The 18,399-nt window shown below is 53.9% G+C and overlaps 2 protein-coding genes across 3 annotated transcripts; both read right to left on the reverse strand.

Moving 5' to 3' along the window:
* Positions 1-1,535: 1,535 nt before the first annotated feature.
* LOC114487403 (uncharacterized) lies at positions 1,536-12,378 on the reverse strand. Its single transcript, XM_028497183.2, has 4 exons — positions 12,191-12,378; positions 11,647-12,107; positions 5,846-5,945; positions 1,536-3,284 (listed from the first exon to the last, which is right to left on the reverse strand). The coding sequence occupies exons 1-4, from the start codon at positions 12,376-12,378 to the stop codon at positions 2,990-2,992; spliced, it is 1,044 nt and encodes a 347-aa protein (XP_028352984.1). The 3' UTR covers positions 1,536-2,989.
* A 3,006-nt stretch (positions 12,379-15,384) lies between these two features.
* Positions 15,385-17,444, reverse strand: HES6 (hes family bHLH transcription factor 6). 2 transcript variants are annotated; one of them, XM_024124450.2, is made up of 4 exons: positions 17,320-17,444; positions 17,160-17,246; positions 16,964-17,045; positions 15,385-16,768 (listed from the first exon to the last, which is right to left on the reverse strand). In XM_024124450.2, exons 1-4 carry the CDS (start codon positions 17,398-17,400, stop codon positions 16,344-16,346), a joined length of 675 nt encoding a protein of 224 aa, XP_023980218.1. In that variant the 5' UTR covers positions 17,401-17,444; the 3' UTR covers positions 15,385-16,343. The 2 variants fall into 2 exon arrangements, with proteins under 2 accessions (XP_023980218.1, XP_023980220.1); XM_024124452.2 differs by having other exon boundaries at positions 16,640-16,768; positions 17,004-17,045.
* Between the last annotated feature and the right edge of the window lie 955 nt (positions 17,445-18,399).

Here is an 18,399-nt window from a genome sequence, read left to right on the forward strand (position 1 = left end):
GGACCCAGAGTCTGTCATACAGAGTGAAGCAAGTCAGAAAGAGAAAAACAAATACCGTATGCTAACGCATATATATGGAATCTAAAAAAAAAAAAAAGGTACTGATGAACCTAGTTTCAGGGCAGGAATAAAGAGGTAGACATAGAGAATGGACTTGAGGACATGGGGTGGGAGGGGGAAGCTGGGGCGAAGGGAGAGTAGCATCGACATATAGACACTACCGAATGTAAAATAGACAGCTAGTGGGAAGAAGCCGCGTAGCACAGGGAGATCAGCTCAGTGCTTTGAGACGATGTTTTGCAGATGATAAAATCAAAGAAACACAAATGACGATATGCTGAGTGATTTTAGATGTTACACTCTGAGGAAAACATAATTTCAATCTTAGAGAATCACAGGAAATTATTGGAAGTCCGTGTGTCTTGTTAATGAAATTCAAAACAAATGTATCATGCTACAAGCAAATCACAGGAGGTCTGAAATACTATCAAGAATGAAAGGAACAAGTACTTTTTACGTTTTGATTTTCCACCAGAAGTAGCCTATTGTGAACAAGTGTGTCGGACTATGAGGTCTACTCACATTGAGAACAATGTCGTAACAATAAAATAAGTTGCATTGACTTTACTGAATGAAAGAAGAAACTTTCTAAGTCTAGCTTATGAAATTAGAGGTTGGAAGAAGATATTGACACGAAAAATGCTTGTGGCCGGGTATATGCTAATGGAGAAAATACGGCAGTTTATACAAGAGTGTATAAGACATTATTTTCCCCAAATGTGATTATGCCAGATTTGTGCCTTCCTCAGCTCATAACCTTAATATGTAAAAATGCTGCTTCCAGGAAATCAAATTTGATAACTTTTTTAGCATTGTACAAAGGAGATATATATAAATATATATATACATATATATTTTGTGTGTGAATTTTCAAAAATGGATGAGCAGATGGGATATTCTTATGTCTATCCTAAAACCTACATTAAAAACACATCCAGGGGGCTTCCCTGGTGGCGCAGTGGTTGGGAATTCGCCTGTCAGTGCAGGGGACACTGGTTTGAGCCCTGGTCCGGGAAGATCCCACATGCCACGGAGCAACTAAGACCGTGCGCGGCAACTGCTGAGACTGCACTCTAGAGCACATGAACCACAACTACTGAAGCCCACGCACCTAGACCCCGTGCTCAGCAACAAAGAGAGGCCATCACAGTGAGAGGCCCGCGCACTGCAGCGGAGAGTGGCCCCCGCTCGCCGCAGCTAGAGAGAGCCCACGCACAGCAACGAAGACCCAACACAGCCAAAAATAAATAAATAAATAAATAAATAAATAAATAAATCTATTTTTTTTTAAAAAAAAACCACATCCAGATACCCCATGAGGATCAAGATTAAATGAAATCAAGGCACTTCACACACAAAGACATAAATATTGAAACATATATATATCAAATGAAAAATACATTATGCTAACATCAAAAGCATCTTGGTGTAAATAATTGCATAATTTTATGCAATCTATCTGTGTGGGATGATATTCTAAACCAAGTGGAAAAGTTATGAAGGCTATACAATAAAAAAAGAATGACTATACATAACGTTCCATGCCTAACAGAAGGCCTGTCCCTTTGCTTACAATAAATAACAGTAACTTTGAAGGAATGTTTGATGAACGTAAAATTTTAGCAAAAGATATGGGTATACTGCTTCAATTTTATGGAAGGCAGCTATGCTCACCACTATACCACAAATGCTGCACTTCAGCTTTAAAATAAAAGTACAGAAACTGGAAATGAATCACTGGATGAGTGTCAGTTATAAGAAACCTGCATTGCATATCAAATGCAAAGGAGGTTATAGATGCTCTAATTTCACACTTGATATGAAGATATGAAAAATTAAAGTGTCTTTACATTTTGAATTTTTAGCTGGAGAAAAGTTATTTTCTATGGATACATCTGATTTACACAAAGCAGCCACTTATTTGACTCGGATATCTGATTTAAGTCCTACAGGAATTTCATCAGATACGGTTTAAGCAGCATGCAATGTCAGTAATTTATAATATAAAATTAACACTGTGTTTGGATCTTCGAAGACTGATTCACACATTTGCTTAGTGCAATCCCTTCCAATTTGGACATGGCCTTGAGAAGGCTGTTAGCACGCCCAGTCGCCATGGCATCATGTAAGACATTTCAGTGAGTAGCAGTTAATGAAAAATTATTTAAGATCACTTGGTCAAAAGAAATTAGTGTGGCAATTCTCTCCATTAAAAACAAGATAAGTAGGGACTTCCCTGGCAGTCCAGTGGTTAAGACTCCATGCTTCTATTGCAGGGGGCGCGGGTTCGATCCCTGGTCGGGGAACTAAGATCCCACATGCTGCGCAGTGCGGCCAAAAAATAAGTTAAAAAAAGAAAAAAAGGATAAGTAGTAGACTTTGGAAATATTGAATTTGTTTCCACTAAAACCAGGAAAGCAAAATTATCAATTGGTTTTGGTATAAATAAAATATTTAAACTTAAAATATTTTGAGTTTTAATATATCTACTTTCATTTTTCAATGGGTTTTCACCTACTTCAGTGTTCTGGGGAAAAAAATTAGTCATTAAAAAACATTTTTTTCCTTTTGCTTTAGGCTCCAGTATCACTACGCAGGACACCGAGTGGTTGCCTCTGAGTGCACTGGGGGTCGACCAGAAGGAGCATGAGGGAACTCTGGGGGTGACGGGCACGCTCAGTATCTCAATAAGGGTCTGAGTTACAAAAAAGGATACATCTGTCAAAACTCAGCAAATGTTCACTTACAAGCAGGGCATTTCGTTGTAAGTTTTACATTAAAAGAAAAAGACTGTGAATCATGAACTCTAGTTAATGATGTATACGCTGAAGTATGCAGGGGAAAGCACACTTAAGGCTAAAATTGACTCTGCATCAAAAATAAAATGGATTAAAGGAGGAGGGTTACCTAGATGTGATAAAGTGAGAGCCTAGGAAAACATGAGGGGGACCATTGGTGGTGGGTATACAGGCGTGTGGTGTAAAATTCCTTCAACTTTGCTAAGCGGTTGCAAATGTCCATCACAAGGTGTCGGGGAAAAGACAAGGTAGCTGGAGTCCTCCACACCTTGCTTCAAATGCTGGTCCACCTGAGAGCTGGCCCAGTCCGGGAGTGTCTCCAGGTGGCATGGCTGGGGCAGTTCTGGGCATAATATCCTGAGGGCAAGGTGGCCAGACCCCAAGGGGCCCAGGAGGAAAGCAGGCCCGGAAAGCAGGATCTGGCACCTGGCGAGGGGAGATGTGGAGACGGGCTGAGGGCTGAATCCCTCCTTCCCGCCTCCCCTAATTTCCCGTCCATTCTGTCAAGCACAGGTGGCCAAGGCTGACAGATTTGCCAGTAAAGAAAGAGCGAGCCCTTTTAGGTTCCGCTTATTACACAGACCACAAAAGGAAGAGCAGCCAAAGGTGCCAGCTCCCCATGGCCCCTGTGCAGGGTGACACAAGACAGCGATCGGAGAGCCGCAACATCAACAGCGGCTGCAACCCTGCGGCTGAGAGCTGCTGCCCCGCCGTCGCTCAGCCCCTCCTACTCGGCCTCCCAGGGGTCTGGGGGGCGCCACGGACTTGCAGCCGCTCCCCGGGTTCTCGCGCTCCAGGGACACCACGAGATGCTCTAGCAAGACTGAGATTCAGCTGTGCCAGGCCTGGGCTGTGTGGCCTGTGTGGGTCCCTGCGAGGGCGTCGGGGCCCTGCTCAGATTTTCCCGGGTGTTTCTACACTCCCAGGAGATTGGGGGCCCAACCCAGCTCCAAGGAAAATTCAAATAACCCATAGGCTAAAGAAAAGATGCTCTATGTCACTCAGGAAGCGGGAGTTACGAGTAATCAGAGGCCTTGGAAAGGCTTACACGGGGAAGGATGCAGACAGAACCCCTTCTACACGAGCGCACCTCTTGTCATTGCCTGTAACCCTCTGGGTACATCTGTCTCATGATGTAATGGTCCAGGCTACGGTTTCTAAAGTAACAGTTAAAATACAAAACTAATATACTGGACACAGTATTACCACCTCTGGAGAGACCCACGCCTGCAGGCCTGGGGGGTCCCCACTCTCCTGGTGTGTGCACCCTGCGTGACCCCCTCCCCCGGAGTGTGGGCCGAACCTAAGGAACAGGACACAGCACAGAGTGACAGGCTGCCGCTCCTGGAACGGGGCTGCAGAAGCCTTCCTCCCCCTCGGTGGTCCTCTCACACGCTCCATCAGATGCAGGTCCCCCGCCCTGCTGGGAGCTGCCCTCTGAAGAGGCCCCCGTGGCAAAGAACGGAGTGAGGCCTCCAACCAAACATCAGAAAGTAACGAGGCCCCCATCTAGTAGCTCCCGAGGAACTGAATCCTGCCCACGACCCGGGAGCGAGCCCGGACCCTCTAGGTGGAGCCTCCGCACAGGCCACGGTCCCGCCGACACCGACTGCAGCCTTGTAAGACCGCTCGAGACAGAGGCACCCGCCAGTCATGCCTGGACCCCTGACCCACAGAAACTGTGAGATAACAGAGGTTTGTGTCACGCCCCTACGTGGTGGGGCGGTGTGTTACCCGGCGACAGCTCACTTTCCCATTATCTACTTTTGTCAGTTTCCTGCTCCAGGGTCTGGGGTCCCGAGCGCTCAGCTCCCACCAGCCCTGTCCCTGCACAGCCCTGGGGGACGGGGGACGGGGGTGCCGGACTAGACCCCCTGCCCCGGCTCTGCCCCCAGAGCCCAGGGAGGGCCGGGGCGCGGCTGGACCTCGTGGAGTCTGACCAGCCTTCCAGATCCAACGGCCAGGAAGCTGCTCCCTGGGAGCTGCTGAAGAAGGAGACCCGATGCAGACTCCGCAACCACGGAAAGGACGGAGGGAGGACAGGGAGCCCCAGAGGCGGCCCCTCCCCAGGCCCGACCCCTCGTGCCGCACTCCCCCACCCCAGCCCTGCCTCAGCCCCTCCCGGTCCTCCCGTGCAGGTGTGGGCACCGAGAGTCCTACAGGAAAGGCGGTCTCTGCTCAACCTCCTCTCCGCCTGTCAAGGGCACCTGCAGGGCTCACGGGCCACCTCCTCCAGGAAGTCTTCCTTCAGGAGCCTGCCTGCCGGAGGCTGCCTCACCTTTTCCCAGCCCCCAGCCTTACTTATTGTTTTCCTCTCGTGGCCTTTGTTTCTTAGACACGAATGGTCAGGGAATGTCTGCCTCCCCTAAAATCACATTTCCTTCAAGGCGGAAGCCCTGCTCCCCCGAAGCTGGTGAAATTCTCTGCCGGAACTCCTCCTGGTTACAGGGTGCAAAGCTGCCCCCACAGATTTGTTCTCAGCTTCCCTAGAGCAGGATGTGCATCCTCCCCCTCCACCCCCCACCCTGCCCGGCCTCAGAGCTCGTTCAGGGCCCAGCAGAGAGGTCCCCAACCCGGGCTGCGCTTCTAGAGCCCGCAGGGACGGCAAAGCCTCCGGAGGGGTCCAGGGATGCCCGGTCTTGGTACACACTGGGTCCGTGGCAAAGCCTGCGGAAAAAGCCAAGAGCTGGGGCCTGCCCTGCAGCTATGACATTCCCGTATGCGTCCCACGTGCCAGTTTATACGAGGAGCGTGCGCTTCTCCCTCCTGCTTCCACCCAGCCTCCACCAGCGAGCCTGTGGTCCTTCACCAGGGACTCCGCTGCTGCGCTGGTCCCCAGCGACGCCGGCCGGGGTGCCCCCTTTAACTACCAGGGTCGAGACCGGCAGGGCTGTCTGTGGGCAGTGGAGGAAGAAACAAAGGAGGGGCGCATCATGCCTCCTGCTCTCTGCCCCCCGCTCCACCTGCCCCCCCGTCCCCGGACTCACCTAGGCACGGCCGGGCACACTCCCTCGGTGTCCCGAAGCCCTCTCGGCAGGGTGACCGCGGCAGCCAGGCCCCGGCCTCGGCACGTGGGGAGCTCAGAGCCTGCAGTGGAGGACAGGGAGGAAGAGTCACCAGCCCTGCAGAAGCTGCACTGTCCCCAGCCACACCCACGGCTGGAGATGGCAGGCGGGGCAGAGGAGGCTGGAGAAAGATGGAGGAGGAGAGGCAGCGAAGCCCAAAGAAGCGGGGGGGCGGGGCGGGGGGAAGGGGAGAAGAGGTGAGGAAAAGTAAGGATGAAAGTGGCAGAGGGGGAGGGAGAGAGAGAGAGACCCATGAGTGAGCAGAGAGGGACGGGGAGTGGGAGGAAGCGGGGACACAAAGGGGATTGGAAAGGGCTCTGCGCCCACTGTCCCACTTCATGCTCAGAACAAGGCCGGTACCATTGCCAGGGCCGTTTTACAGAGGGACGCAGGCGTGCGACGTAAAGAGGGGCGTGGGAGAGGGGAAAGGAGAGAGAAAACAGAAGAGGCAGGAACACAGAAGGGACAGAAATTGCCTGTTCAAGGATCAAGACACCGGGACTTCCCTGGTGGTCCAGTGAGTAAGACTCTGCGCTCCCTAGGCAGGGGGCCGGGGTTCGATCCCTGGTCCGGAACTAGATCCTGCCTGCTGCAACTAAGACCCGGCACAGCCAAAATAAATAAATAAATATTAAAAACAAAAAAAGGCTCAAGACACCAAAAACCAAGCCCACCCACCCCCATGCGGCCTGTGAAGACACTGGGAACAGGACAGAATGGGACAGGTGACTTCAAGCCGGATGCTTTCAGAACTTAAGGACTATATTGCCCCAGCGCCACTCCAGCTGTTCCACAGCCCAGAGAAACAAAAGGCTCCCGAGCTTTTCATAAAGGCAGAGAAACGCGGACGCCCCAACCGGACGGCACACAAAAGAAAACGATAGAACAACATCCCTTAGGAATTTTGATACAAAAGCCTTGCACAACATTCCGGAAAAGGCAAAAGTCTGGAGGCTGAAAAAGATCAGTGACTGTCGGGGGCCGGGAGGAGGGAGGGATGAATGGGGGAGCACAGAAGATTTTGAAGGCAGTGAAACTACTCTGCGTGAATGACAATGGTGGGCAGATGTTATACATTTGTCCAAATCCAGAGTATGTACCACAAACACGGAGAGTGAACCCTAGTGTCAACTATAAACTTTGGGTGACAATGATGTGTCACAGCACCTGGCAAGGGATGTTGATGATGGGGGAGGTCATACACGTGTGGGGACAGGGACTATACGGAAACATCTGTATCTTCTGCTCAACGTTTCTGTGAACCTAAAACTGCTCTCACAAATAAAATCTAGTCTAAAAAATCCTACACGAAATTATATACAAACCGAGTTCAGCAGGACCTTGATCCCACCATGACCACTGGGGCTCGTAACAGAAACACAAGCATTGCTCATTATCGGTGAATCCCAATCACAAAATACCTCACGTGATAGGCCAGAGGACGCACACAAGAAAACATGTGATTATCTCAAAAGATGCCGAGAGGCAACCCCCCAATTTCATCTCCTTCCAGGAGAGGCAGCGAAGCCAAAAGAAGCGGGGGGGCGGGGCGGGGGGAAGGGGAGAAGAGGTGAGGAAAAGTAAGGATGAAAGTGGCAGAGGGGGAGGGAGAGAGAGAGAGACCCATGAGTGAGCAGAGAGGGACGGGGAGTGGGAGGAAGCGGGGACACAAAGGGGATTGGAAAGGGCTCTGCGCCCACTGTCCCACTTCATGCTCAGAACAAGGCCGGTACCATTGCCAGGGCCGTTTTACAGAGGGACGCAGGCGTGCGACGTAAAGAGGGGCGTGGGAGAGGGGAAAGGAGAGAGAAAACAGAAGAGGCAGGAACACAGAAGGGACAGAAATTGCCTGTTCAAGGATCAAGACACCGGGACTTCCCTGGTGGTCCAGTGAGTAAGACTCTGCGCTCCCTAGGCAGGGGGCCGGGGTTCGATCCCTGGTCCGGAACTAGATCCTGCCTGCTGCAACTAAGACCCGGCACAGCCAAAATAAATAAATAAATATTAAAAACAAAAAAAGGCTCAAGACACCAAAAACCAAGCCCACCCACCCCCATGCGGCCTGTGAAGACACTGGGAACAGGACAGAATGGGACAGGTGACTTCAAGCCGGATGCTTTCAGAACTTAAGGACTATATTGCCCCAGCGCCACTCCAGCTGTTCCACAGCCCAGAGAAACAAAAGGCTCCCGAGCTTTTCATAAAGGCAGAGAAACGCGGACGCCCCAACCGGACGGCACACAAAAGAAAACGATAGAACAACATCCCTTAGGAATTTTGATACAAAAGCCTTGCACAACATTCCGGAAAAGGCAAAAGTCTGGAGGCTGAAAAAGATCAGTGACTGTCGGGGGCCGGGAGGAGGGAGGGATGAATGGGGGAGCACAGAAGATTTTGAAGGCAGTGAAACTACTCTGCGTGAATGACAATGGTGGGCAGATGTTATACATTTGTCCAAATCCAGAGTATGTACCACAAACACGGAGAGTGAACCCTAGTGTCAACTATAAACTTTGGGTGACAATGATGTGTCACAGCACCTGGCAAGGGATGTTGATGATGGGGGAGGTCATACACGTGTGGGGACAGGGACTATACGGAAACATCTGTATCTTCTGCTCAACGTTTCTGTGAACCTAAAACTGCTCTCACAAATAAAATCTAGTCTAAAAAATCCTACACGAAATTATATACAAACCGAGTTCAGCAGGACCTTGATCCCACCATGACCACTGGGGCTCGTAACAGAAACACAAGCATTGCTCATTATCGGTGAATCCCAATCACAAAATACCTCACGTGATAGGCCAGAGGACGCACACAAGAAAACATGTGATTATCTCAAAAGATGCCGAGAGGCAACCCCCCAATTTCATCTCCTTCCCTTAAAGAAGTTTTGACAGTAGTAAATCAGGGAACTAGGAATGCCCCGTGAACAAGAGTGTGGAAAACCACCACCCTCATCTGCTGAAGGTGGGAGTGTAAATCGAGACAGTTTTTCAGGGCAGCAATCGGACAAGGTTTACACGTTTCAATGAAATTTATACGGTATGTTACAAAGTACCCAGGTTGTTCGCTGAGTATTGATCTTAGCAAAACCTTGGAGGGGAAGGACACCTGCAGGGTTAAGATGCACGAGGAGGGTCTGCATGTACGGGTGCGGTGGGCCAGGAGGTCCCGTGAAGGAGGGGCTTTTTCCTCCTCACCCGTGTCCCCAGCGCCTAGGACAGTGCTCGCCACACAGCAGATGCACCGTCTACACTGTTGAATAAACGATTCTATTGTTGGGTTAAAAAACACTGCAGAATGGTATGGACAAATGGGCCCATCTGCATGAGAAGAGAAAGACATTTATCCTATCCCATTATATGCTTCTGGATTCGTAGAAAGCCTCGTAAAAGACACCCAGGAAACTGTTAAACCTGGAGACTCCTGGAGAGAGGGATGAAGGTGCAGAATAAGAGGGAAGCCCTTGGGCCTTCCACTGCAGGCCTCCGGTGATGCCCGACTTTTCCTGGGAGTGTGTATTCCTCTTACAACAAAAATCTAGTTTAAGAAAATGTTACTTGACCTATCTGAGCCTCAGTTTCCTCATTTGTGAAATTAAGAATAGTAATACCTGCCTTAGAGGGTTACTGTGACATGTAAGGAACTGATAAGGGCACATGAATAGAGCGCTTGACATAACTGTCCCTTGGTACCTGGTGCGTGTCAATAAGTACAGAAAACATGAGTATTTTTTAAGAGACTCAGGGACCCAGCAGCACAGTCCCTTTAACAGGCCCTGCGTCGTCTTGCCTCCAGGCCTTTGCACTTATTTCCTCTGCCTGGACCACCCCTTCCCAGGACAGCGGCTTGCTTGTTCCCCCATATCATCTGTTTTCCGCTCAGACAAAACCTACAGTCACCTGTATCATCAATCTGCACCCTGCTTCCACACCATCACTCCCTGTCCCCTTGACCTGCTTGATTTTTCTTCTTGGCACGTAAACACCATCTGCCACAGCACTTATTTCTTGTCCCTTTCCCTCATTACAATATAAGCATGAGAAGAAACTTTATCTCCAGCAACTAGAATAATGCCTGACAAAGAGGAGGCATGCAAGAAACATTGTGGAATGAATAAATACACATTGTTTGAAATGTACCATCATGGAAACGCAAGAGAGAAACCTTGGAAGCTACATAAAACCAAGGGGACCAGGAAATGCTTCCCACAGGTGACATCTGAGCCAACCTTGAAGGCAAGCAGTGAGCCAGCAGCGCAGCAAGACAAACACCTAGCAGGAGGATGGGACAGGAGCGGGGCACAGGGGCGGTGCTATGAAGTTCCGAGCCGACCCACGGGAGTTGTGGGCCTACTGCACCTGCTAATCTGCGGAGTGCTGGGCTTTTGAAGGACTTAAGTTCAGGAGGTAATACTAGATGTAGAGACTTAATGACCACTGTCATTCTCCAGGTGAGTGATAAGGACATGAACTGAGAAGGTAGCAGCAGGAACAGAGGAAAAGGGATAAGGTATAGGATGCAAACTCATCATTCATTCCTTCACTCCACCCATTAAAGATGTAGAACTGACACTTCCTGGACGCCGCTTGCAGGGTGGGACTGAAGGAAAATTGGGTGTCTCCCTGAATATCCGGTTTCTGCCCTGAGTGGCTGATGATGGCCATGCTGCTCTCAGGGTTCCAGAACATGAAAGAAAGGGCAGGCTTTGCAGGAAAGCCGAGTTCAGGTTTGAGCTGAGTTTGAAGAACCTGTGGGATGTCTGAGAGGTGACAACCAGGGCATCTGGACCAACCCGACCTCAGCTCCAGAGAGGACTGGGCTGGAGGTCCCTTTTGGAGTCAGTGATGCAGCAGGTGAAGCCACGGAGATCATACAGGTCATAGTTTAGAGATAACAGGTCCGAGGAAGACGTGGGACATGGTGATATTTACAGGGTGGGCTGAGGAGAAGAGCCCTGTCTCGAACTTGAGAAGGAATGGTTGAAGATGAAAAAAGAAAGCTAGATGCAGAAGCAAGAAGTTATTGACAGTGTCAGATGCTGTAACACTTAGGTAAGATGGAAATGAAGGGTCTACCTGGCAACTAGGTCTTTGCCAGAGACTGCCAGAAGTTTTCAGTAGAATGGTGGGAAATGGAAAATGGTGAAATTTTGTGACGAGCAAGCAGGAGAGGAAATGAAGAAAGTAAGAATAGAGACTATTCTCAGGAAACCTGACTGTGAAGGAAACGGCAGGACAGTAACTAGGAGACCCCGATGAGGTCTAAACAAGTTTCCTGGGACGGAGTGGATGGAAGGCAGGAGCTTAGGGTTTTGCAGCTAGTTTAACTGTTAAGGGGTGACAAAGCCCGTGGCATGGTTATTGACTGAGAAGTCTACTACAGTACATACATTGACTGAGAAGTCGTGTACCTGCTACAGCACCTACATGACTTTCCCAGGTTAAGGTGGGGCGGGATCTGGAGGGGAGAGGAAGATGGGGCCCCAAGTGCCATCTGTTGACAGTGGACGGACAGCATATGACAACTAGGAGCAGAACAGACATGGACGGCCAGAGTGTACGATCTTCAGGGGAGGGCAGTTTCTTGTATGAGGGTGGAAGAGCAAAAGGCCTGCGTGCCCCCATGAGGAGCTAGAAGGCCTCTGGGTCACAGGTTTAAAACCTTATCCCTCCTCCTTTCAGATCCATTTAAACCCAAGGACTGTCTTTAATAACCTGATGAGCTCTGGGCTTCTCTGGCCACTCTCCACCAAGCAACGCCTTTGTCTACCTCTGGGCAGTATGTGGTGGCTTGCGGCTCTCTGTGGGCTCTTGCGCATCCCAAGAGAATGCAAGTTCCTCGATAGCAAAGGTCTGGACACTCTCGTCTCTGTGTTCCCCGCACATAACAGGTGCTCAAGGCACTTATAGAATGAATGCTGGACAAAGCTGAGGCTTGGTCTCCCGAAGGGTCAGTAAGTCTTGTGTTCCCTCCTCGAGAAATCTCCTTCCATTGCCACAGCCTGAAACGACTCTCTCTTTCCTCGACACCAGTCGCTGTTAGCTTTGGCTGCACTTTTGAACCATCTGGGGCGCTTTTAATATTCCCGACGTCCAGGCCTCCTGGCGACCGGAGGCGGTCAGCGGTCCTGGGCTGGAGCCGCAGGAGGAGGGCCCGAGCTGCGGGGCGCCGGCGCCTTCATCGCTTCGTCTCCTGGTCCCAGGGATGTTGGACGGACCGCAGCCTAGCCTCTGCCGGCCGCAGAGCCGCTTAACCGACCGCGCGAGGTCCCCGATCGCCGTTGGACTCCGCTGGGCTCCCTTGGGCCCCGGGCTCGGAGCTCGAGGCGGCGGAAGGAGGGGTCTCCGGGCCGGGGAGGCCCCTGGGAGTCGTAGTTCCGGCTCGGCCTGCAGGGACCTCGGGGAAAGGAAGACGAAAGGGCTGGAACGACACTTCCCAGACGTCATCGCGGCCCCCCGTGGGCGTGGGGGCGGAGAGGGCGTGGCCAAGGCCTCGGCACCTCCAAACACCCCGAGAGCCTCCGAGCGCCTCCCGAATGTTTCCGAGCACCTCCGAGCGCCTCCGGGCGTCGCCGAGTGCTTCCCGACTGCCTCCGAGCGCCTCCAGTGCCTTTGAACATCTCTGAGCGTCTCCAGCGGCCGACTGCTGGGCGCCTCCAAACGCCTTTCGGGTGAGAATCAGTTGCGTTCTGGCTGTGGTTTGTGATGCCCATCTCACATCTCAGTGGAAATACTGAGTAGACAGGAGGATATAGGGAGACCAACAGAATGGAGACGGACTATAGCTCGAGGGCACGTGGATGTAACAAACCAAATGGACCAGATGGGTTTCCTGGGCAGGGGTGATAGGGAAGAGCTGGGCACAGAGCCTTGGATGTGCATGCCCACATTCAGAAGTTGGCAGGAGGCCGAGGACGGCCAGTAAGATAGGACAGCCCGGAAAGCGAGTGTTCCTGAGGTTGAGAGGGGAGAGCCTTTTAGGAGGGAGAGAGTGATAACACCTAAGGAGTGCTTCACTGGAGGTTGAGTAAATTGAAACTTAGAGATACAGCCACTGGATTTGGAAACATGGACGTCACTGAAGCTCTTGACAAGGGCGGGGGTGGGGGCAATAGCCTGACTGGAGAGGAAGAAGAGGAGTGAAAGGTGCCAAAGCAGTTAACAGTAAGTGTAGACAATGCTTTCAAGGAATTTTGCTTTAAAGCAGAGAAATGAAGCAGAGGTTAATAGGGTACGTCGGGACCAGGAGGTTTTAGCTGTTCTTTTTCTATTTATTCTTTATTTTATTTTTTTACTCTTTGGCCCTGCCGCGTGGCATGTGGGATCTTAGTCCCCCGACCAGGGATGGAACCCGCGCCCCCTGCGTTGGAAGAGCGGAGTCTTAACCACTGGACCACAAGGAAAGTCCCTCTTCTTTTTCTAGGTGAAGATGTTACAGCTTGTTTGTAGGTCAATGAGAATGACCCAGAAGGAAGGAGAGATTAATGATGCAGTGGAGAGAGCAGGGTCACTGAGCAGGTCCGAGGGTATGGAACCCAAAGCCCGTGCGGAAGGCTGGCACCACACTGCCTCACGAAGGAAGGCAGAAGGCCTAGGCAGAGGCGCAGGTGGCTGTGGCTGGCAGATCCCCAAAGATGTCCACCTCCTCGTCTCCACACCCTGCGACTATGTTACCTTACACGGTGAAAGAGGCTTTGCAAGTCTGATTAAGGGTTAAGGACCTTGAGGTGGGGAGATTATCCTGGATTATCCAGGTGGCCTCAAAGTAATCACAAGTAGAAAGAAGAGGGAAGAAGTAGGGGAGGGTCAGAAGGAAATGTGACTATGGAAGAAAGGTCAGAAAGATGCAACGTTGCTTGCTTTGAAGATGAAGGAAGGGGGCCACCAGCCAAGGAATGTGGACGGCTTCTGTAGTGGGAAATGGATTCACCCTCAAGCCTCCAGAAAGGAATGAAGCCTTGCCTTGACTTTAGCCTAGTGAATCCTGTCAGACTTCTAGCTTACAGAAGTGCAAGAAAATAAATGTGTGTTGTTTTGAGACACCAAGTTTGTGGCAATGTATGGCATTCATAGAGGATTGAGACAGTGGGCCAGGGATTGAAGTGGGAAGGAGGTAACTCACGGGGAATGATGAAGCAAGGCTATCAAATGCCTAGAGCAAGCCTTGCAAGGGTTTGTTGGGTACTTCAGAGAGAGGAGGTGGTGTGAAGGTCGTCTGGCAGCATGGGAATGCAGGCAGGAAGCTGGTGGTCCCAGGCTGCACCACAGGCAAAAGCTGCTCTCACCCCACGGAGGCTGACAGTGCTCTCTGCTCTGGGAGCCACTTACATTTGTGAGAAAGAAAAGACACCGCTCTTGAGGGGGTCCCGAGAAGCTGACTCAGAGGTGGGAGGGGGCCCAGGGCCAGAGTTCTGGGTTAGTGGCGTCTGACCTTAGGGGGCTCCTGGTCCCAGCAACACCTTTCCCCCCAGGTCAGCCTCCTGCACCTCGAATCCTGTGTCTTGGGCTCCCCTGGGCCCCCTTCTAGGACCCCTTGGGAGGATGTGACAAGTGTGGGTACGAGAGGAAAGAGTGGTTCCTCCTGAACAGTCCCTGGCTGATGCTCCCCAGATGGCATCCGAGCTCATCACGGTGGCCTTTGGGTACTGCTGGGAGCTACACGGGGCAGAGGTCTTACAGGTGGACCTGCTCTCGTGTCCCTGTGGACACATCCTACATCAATCTGACTGGGGCGATTAAGATAATCCCAGGAAAAAGCCTCCATCTCTCCTGAGCTCTCTTTTATGGACCTGCCTCCTTACCCCAACCCCTCAATAACTCATCCCCAGCGGCTAAAATTAGGCTGCATCTGGTTATAGCCTGGTGGCCGAGGTCTAAGACTGAATCACTGGGGAGCCACAGTGAAACACCCCTGGTGGCCAGGATCTGCTAGGGGGCCTTTGTAAAAGGGTTCTTGGGAGAGATGTTTTTCAAGCAAAGGCACACACTGGAGAGGAGACCCAGGTGTCAATCCTAAACTGTCACACCTTGACCCGGCCTGGGCACTGCCAACCCGAAGTAAGAACAAGAACAAGCTGCTTTGGGGTCCTGGAGCTGGAGAGGCAGGGGCCGCGATACCTGTGGCAGTGACTGCTGTCAGCTGACCGCATGCTGTCTGCAGACCCAGGCCAAGAGGGCCATCTGCCTACGCCCCAGCTGCCCAACCCCTCCTTCCAAGGGTTCTGACCTCCTGGGCTCAATTTGGCCTTAAGTCCAAACTGCCTGGGCTGTGAACTGGGTGGGTCTCCATGCCCCCGAGGTCACTGGCAATGGGGAAGCTCCCTCTTCAGTCAAGAAAACTGACCACCTAAGTAGAGCGACGTCTGCATCAAACTCATGGACCTTAAAACAGACTTTTGAAAGAAACTTCCAAACCACATGGCTAGTAATCAAGCATCTGTTTTATTCCTGGAAGCTCACAAACAAGAGAATGGTCCAGGGACAGGCCGTTTCCCTACTGCTTAGTTACTCTGGAGACAAACTCCATGCCGTGGTTTCCATCGCCACGGTGCACACAATGTGTGCAGGCCAGGCCCAGGGACCCGAGGAGACACCGATCTGGAATGGCCTGGCAGCAGGGAGGTAGAAGCACCGTCCAACGTGACACCACGCCACGGGGTGTCCCATCTCCACTGCCATTACACTACTTACTTCTGACAAAGGGGCAGAAGTTTTAAAACCACTCACAGCATTAGATATGGGAAAAAATGTGCTTGGTTTAGTCTTTATGCATTTGACACCTTAATGACACCACAGCATTCAGCAATACTTCAGAAGGGTAACTAACTCTCCAAAACCCTTTACTTAACAGAATTGGAACAACTGATGGCAACCTAATACACAAACTCAAGTGTGCTAAACGCAAGACATACGGAGAGCCACGCTTCTCTTTGGCAGCTCTGGGCAGTGCTGCAGAATGCCTCCCCTGTGTCCTGGCTGAATGGCCAGGGCTGCCAGGGCCTGAGGTCTCCTTCTGCCAGGACACTAGTGCCCAGCACTCAGGAGAGGCTCAGCTCCTCTGTCACCTCTGCCCCCTGACCCACACAGTGCCTGAGAAGTCTGGGACAGGTGAGAGACCTGGGAGCCCTGCAAGATACTCCCTCCTGCCCGTAGCTCCTTCCCTCCACCCACCAGAGGGCTAGCGGGGGGCAGGGGGTGGGGGTGGGGATGGTCCATAAACGTTACTCCCTTAAGAAACAGGGGCCTGGCTGGCCTGGTTATTGCGGACTGCCCTGCAAACATCCACGGGAGGAGGGCAGCAGAACTGGCAGATATCCAGGACCCTGCCCCGGTCCAGATATCTGGACCCCAGGGAGGAGGGACTGGAGCATGGGAAGGCAGGGCCCACCCCTTAGGCCCCAGGCTGCCCTTGGTCACCAAGGTCTCCAGACACTCTGGGCTACGCGGGCGGCGGTCAGGCTGCCCGGGGCTGCGGGCACCAAGTCCGGCCCCTCAGCAGGCGCCCGGCTCAGTTCGGCCTCGGTGACCTCCTCCAGGTCGGAGGACTGGTCGTCCCCGGAGCCCCGGGGGCTGGGCAGTGGGGACCCCAGGGCGCCTCCTACTGGCCAGGTGCTCCGCCCATGGGCTCCCGGTGGCCCGGACAGGGCGTCCCCCAGCAGATCCCGGAAGCTGCTGCCCTCACGCAGCGGCATGGACTCTAGCAGGTGGTTCAGGAGCTCGGCGGCGACGGTGGCGTCGACTGCCTGGCACGTAGACACGAACGTGTGCACCTCGTGCATGCACTGGATGTAGCCGGCGGCGAAGCGCTCGCTTGCTTCCGCCTGCAGCTGCTCGCGTTCTGTGTTCAGGGGTGGGAGGGGAGAGGGCCGCGCCCGCTTCGGTGATTGCTGTGGCCCGGCCCGCGAGGGCAAGGCTCATCCAGGAGACGCGGGGGGCGCGCACTGCTCCAGGAGGGGAAGTCCTCGGTTCCGGGCAGGGGCAGGCCAGGAGAACGCGCCCCGCGCCCCCGCCCGCGCGCCCCGCCGCCACTCACCGCGCGCCCGGCCCCGCAGCGCGCCCTGCACGCGCCGCACCGTGAGCTCCAGCACCTCGGCGTTCTCCAGCTTGGCCTGCACCTGCGCCGGCGGGAGCGCCCGGTGGGGAGGGTCGGTGAGGCGAGGCCGGACGGCGACCCCTGCCCGCCCCGCCCGCTCGCCCGCAGCCCCTGGGCGCCCGCCCGCCGGCCTCACCTCGGCGCCTGCCAGCAGAAGCCGCAGCTCCTGCAAGCTCTCGTTGATCCGCGCGCGCCTCTTCTTCTCCACTAGGGGCTTCCGGGCCTGCGGGAAGCGAGCAACTGAGCCCCGACACTGTGCGGCCCCCCGCCCGCCCATTTGCGGCTACAACCAGCACCTTGCGGTCCCCCCGCGCCTCGCAGCCGTCCTCATCCTCCCGGACCGCACGGTCCCGGCCGGGCGCCAGGAGCGGAGCCATGACCTCCACCGCCCGGAGCGCAGCGCACCCGCGCCCCTAGCAGCGCAGCGGCCCGCAGCCGCCGCCGCCCTCGCCCCCTGGCGTCTTACGCCGCGTCCTCACGCCTGCAACGGCGCCCGCCCCTTTTATAGCGCCTTATTTGCATCTCAAGGCGCCGATTGCTCGTGAGAGCCAATGGCGGAGGCGTGCTTTGTCTGGCCCCGCCGCCGGGGTCGGCCGGCAGCTGGCGGGGCGTGGCCTGCGGCCGGGGACTGGGGGGTCCAGCCGGGCCTCCGCGCCACCCCGGCATTGTGGGGCACCGGAGGGGGCGATGACCCGGAGAGCTGTGGCTCTGGGTGCGCTTGTTTCCCTCCTACCCCGAGCAAGGCGCCCAGGTCTGCGGTGCGTGCTAGCAGGGGCGCATCATCTGCCCGTTCATTCATTCACGCTTGACTTCGTTCACCCAAGGTGCAACAGGAGAGGAACGCTCCTGCGCGAGAGCCGGGGTCCTGGCGGCCAGAGCCACAGCAAAGGCCGCGGTCTCCGGGCCTGGAGGGAGCTACAGGCCCGGGCTGGGGTGGCTGCAGAGCCCCAGGGAGGTGAGGGTCCCTAGGGCAGCGGGGGTGGGAGCGGGCCCTTGGCCCCAGTGCGTTTCTTGCGGACCTGTGGGTCCTGACATCCGAACGTCGACACCGCCTTCAACCCGCTCAGGGATCCTAGTGGGGCGGGGTCCGCAGGCCCGCCCGCACCGCTCTATCTCTAGGCTCTCCTTCTCGGGTCATCCTCTGTCCCCACAGCCCGTCTGTTCTCTCCTGGTCATCATCGCCCTCACTACCGGAGTTCCCCTCATCTCCTTCTAGTCCCCTTTGCTCCCCGACCCCTCTTTCACTTCCCTTTCCCCCTCAGCACCCACCGCCGCCCTCCCTTCCCTGCCCGCCCGCCCCCAACCCACGTTCTCTGAGTCCCACCCGCGCCCGCCCTTCCCTGGTCCCCGCCCTCCCTGCCCAACCACCCTTCCCC

The sequence above is a fragment of the Physeter macrocephalus genome, chromosome 2 (genome assembly GCF_002837175.3).
Source record: "Physeter macrocephalus isolate SW-GA chromosome 2, ASM283717v5, whole genome shotgun sequence".
NCBI classification, from domain to species: Eukaryota; Metazoa; Chordata; class Mammalia; order Artiodactyla; family Physeteridae; genus Physeter; species Physeter macrocephalus.

Coding starts and splice junctions, on each gene's coding strand:
- HES6 (XM_024124450.2), bottom strand. CDS start 17,400: ATGGCTCCGCTCCTGGCGCCCGGCCGGGACCGTGCGGTCCGGGAGGAT. Junction 17,247..17,319: donor AGGCGCGGGGGGACCGCAAG/GTGCTGGTTGTA, acceptor CGCTTCCCGCAG/GCCCGGAAGCCCCTAGTGGA. Junction 16,769..16,963: donor GCTGCGGGGCCGGGCGCGCG/GTGAGTGGCGGC, acceptor CCCTGAACACAG/AACGCGAGCAGCTGCAGGCG.
- LOC114487403 (XM_028497183.2), bottom strand. CDS start 12,378: ATGACGTCTGGGAAGTGTCGTTCCAGCCCTTTCGTCTTCCTTTCCCCG. Junction 12,108..12,190: donor GCGATCGGGGACCTCGCGCG/GTCGGTTAAGCG, acceptor GAAGCGATGAAG/GCGCCGGCGCCCCGCAGCTC. Junction 3,285..5,845: donor GTGTGCCCGGCCGTGCCTAG/GTGAGTCCGGGG, acceptor TCCCCTCGCCAG/GTGCCAGATCCTGCTTTCCG.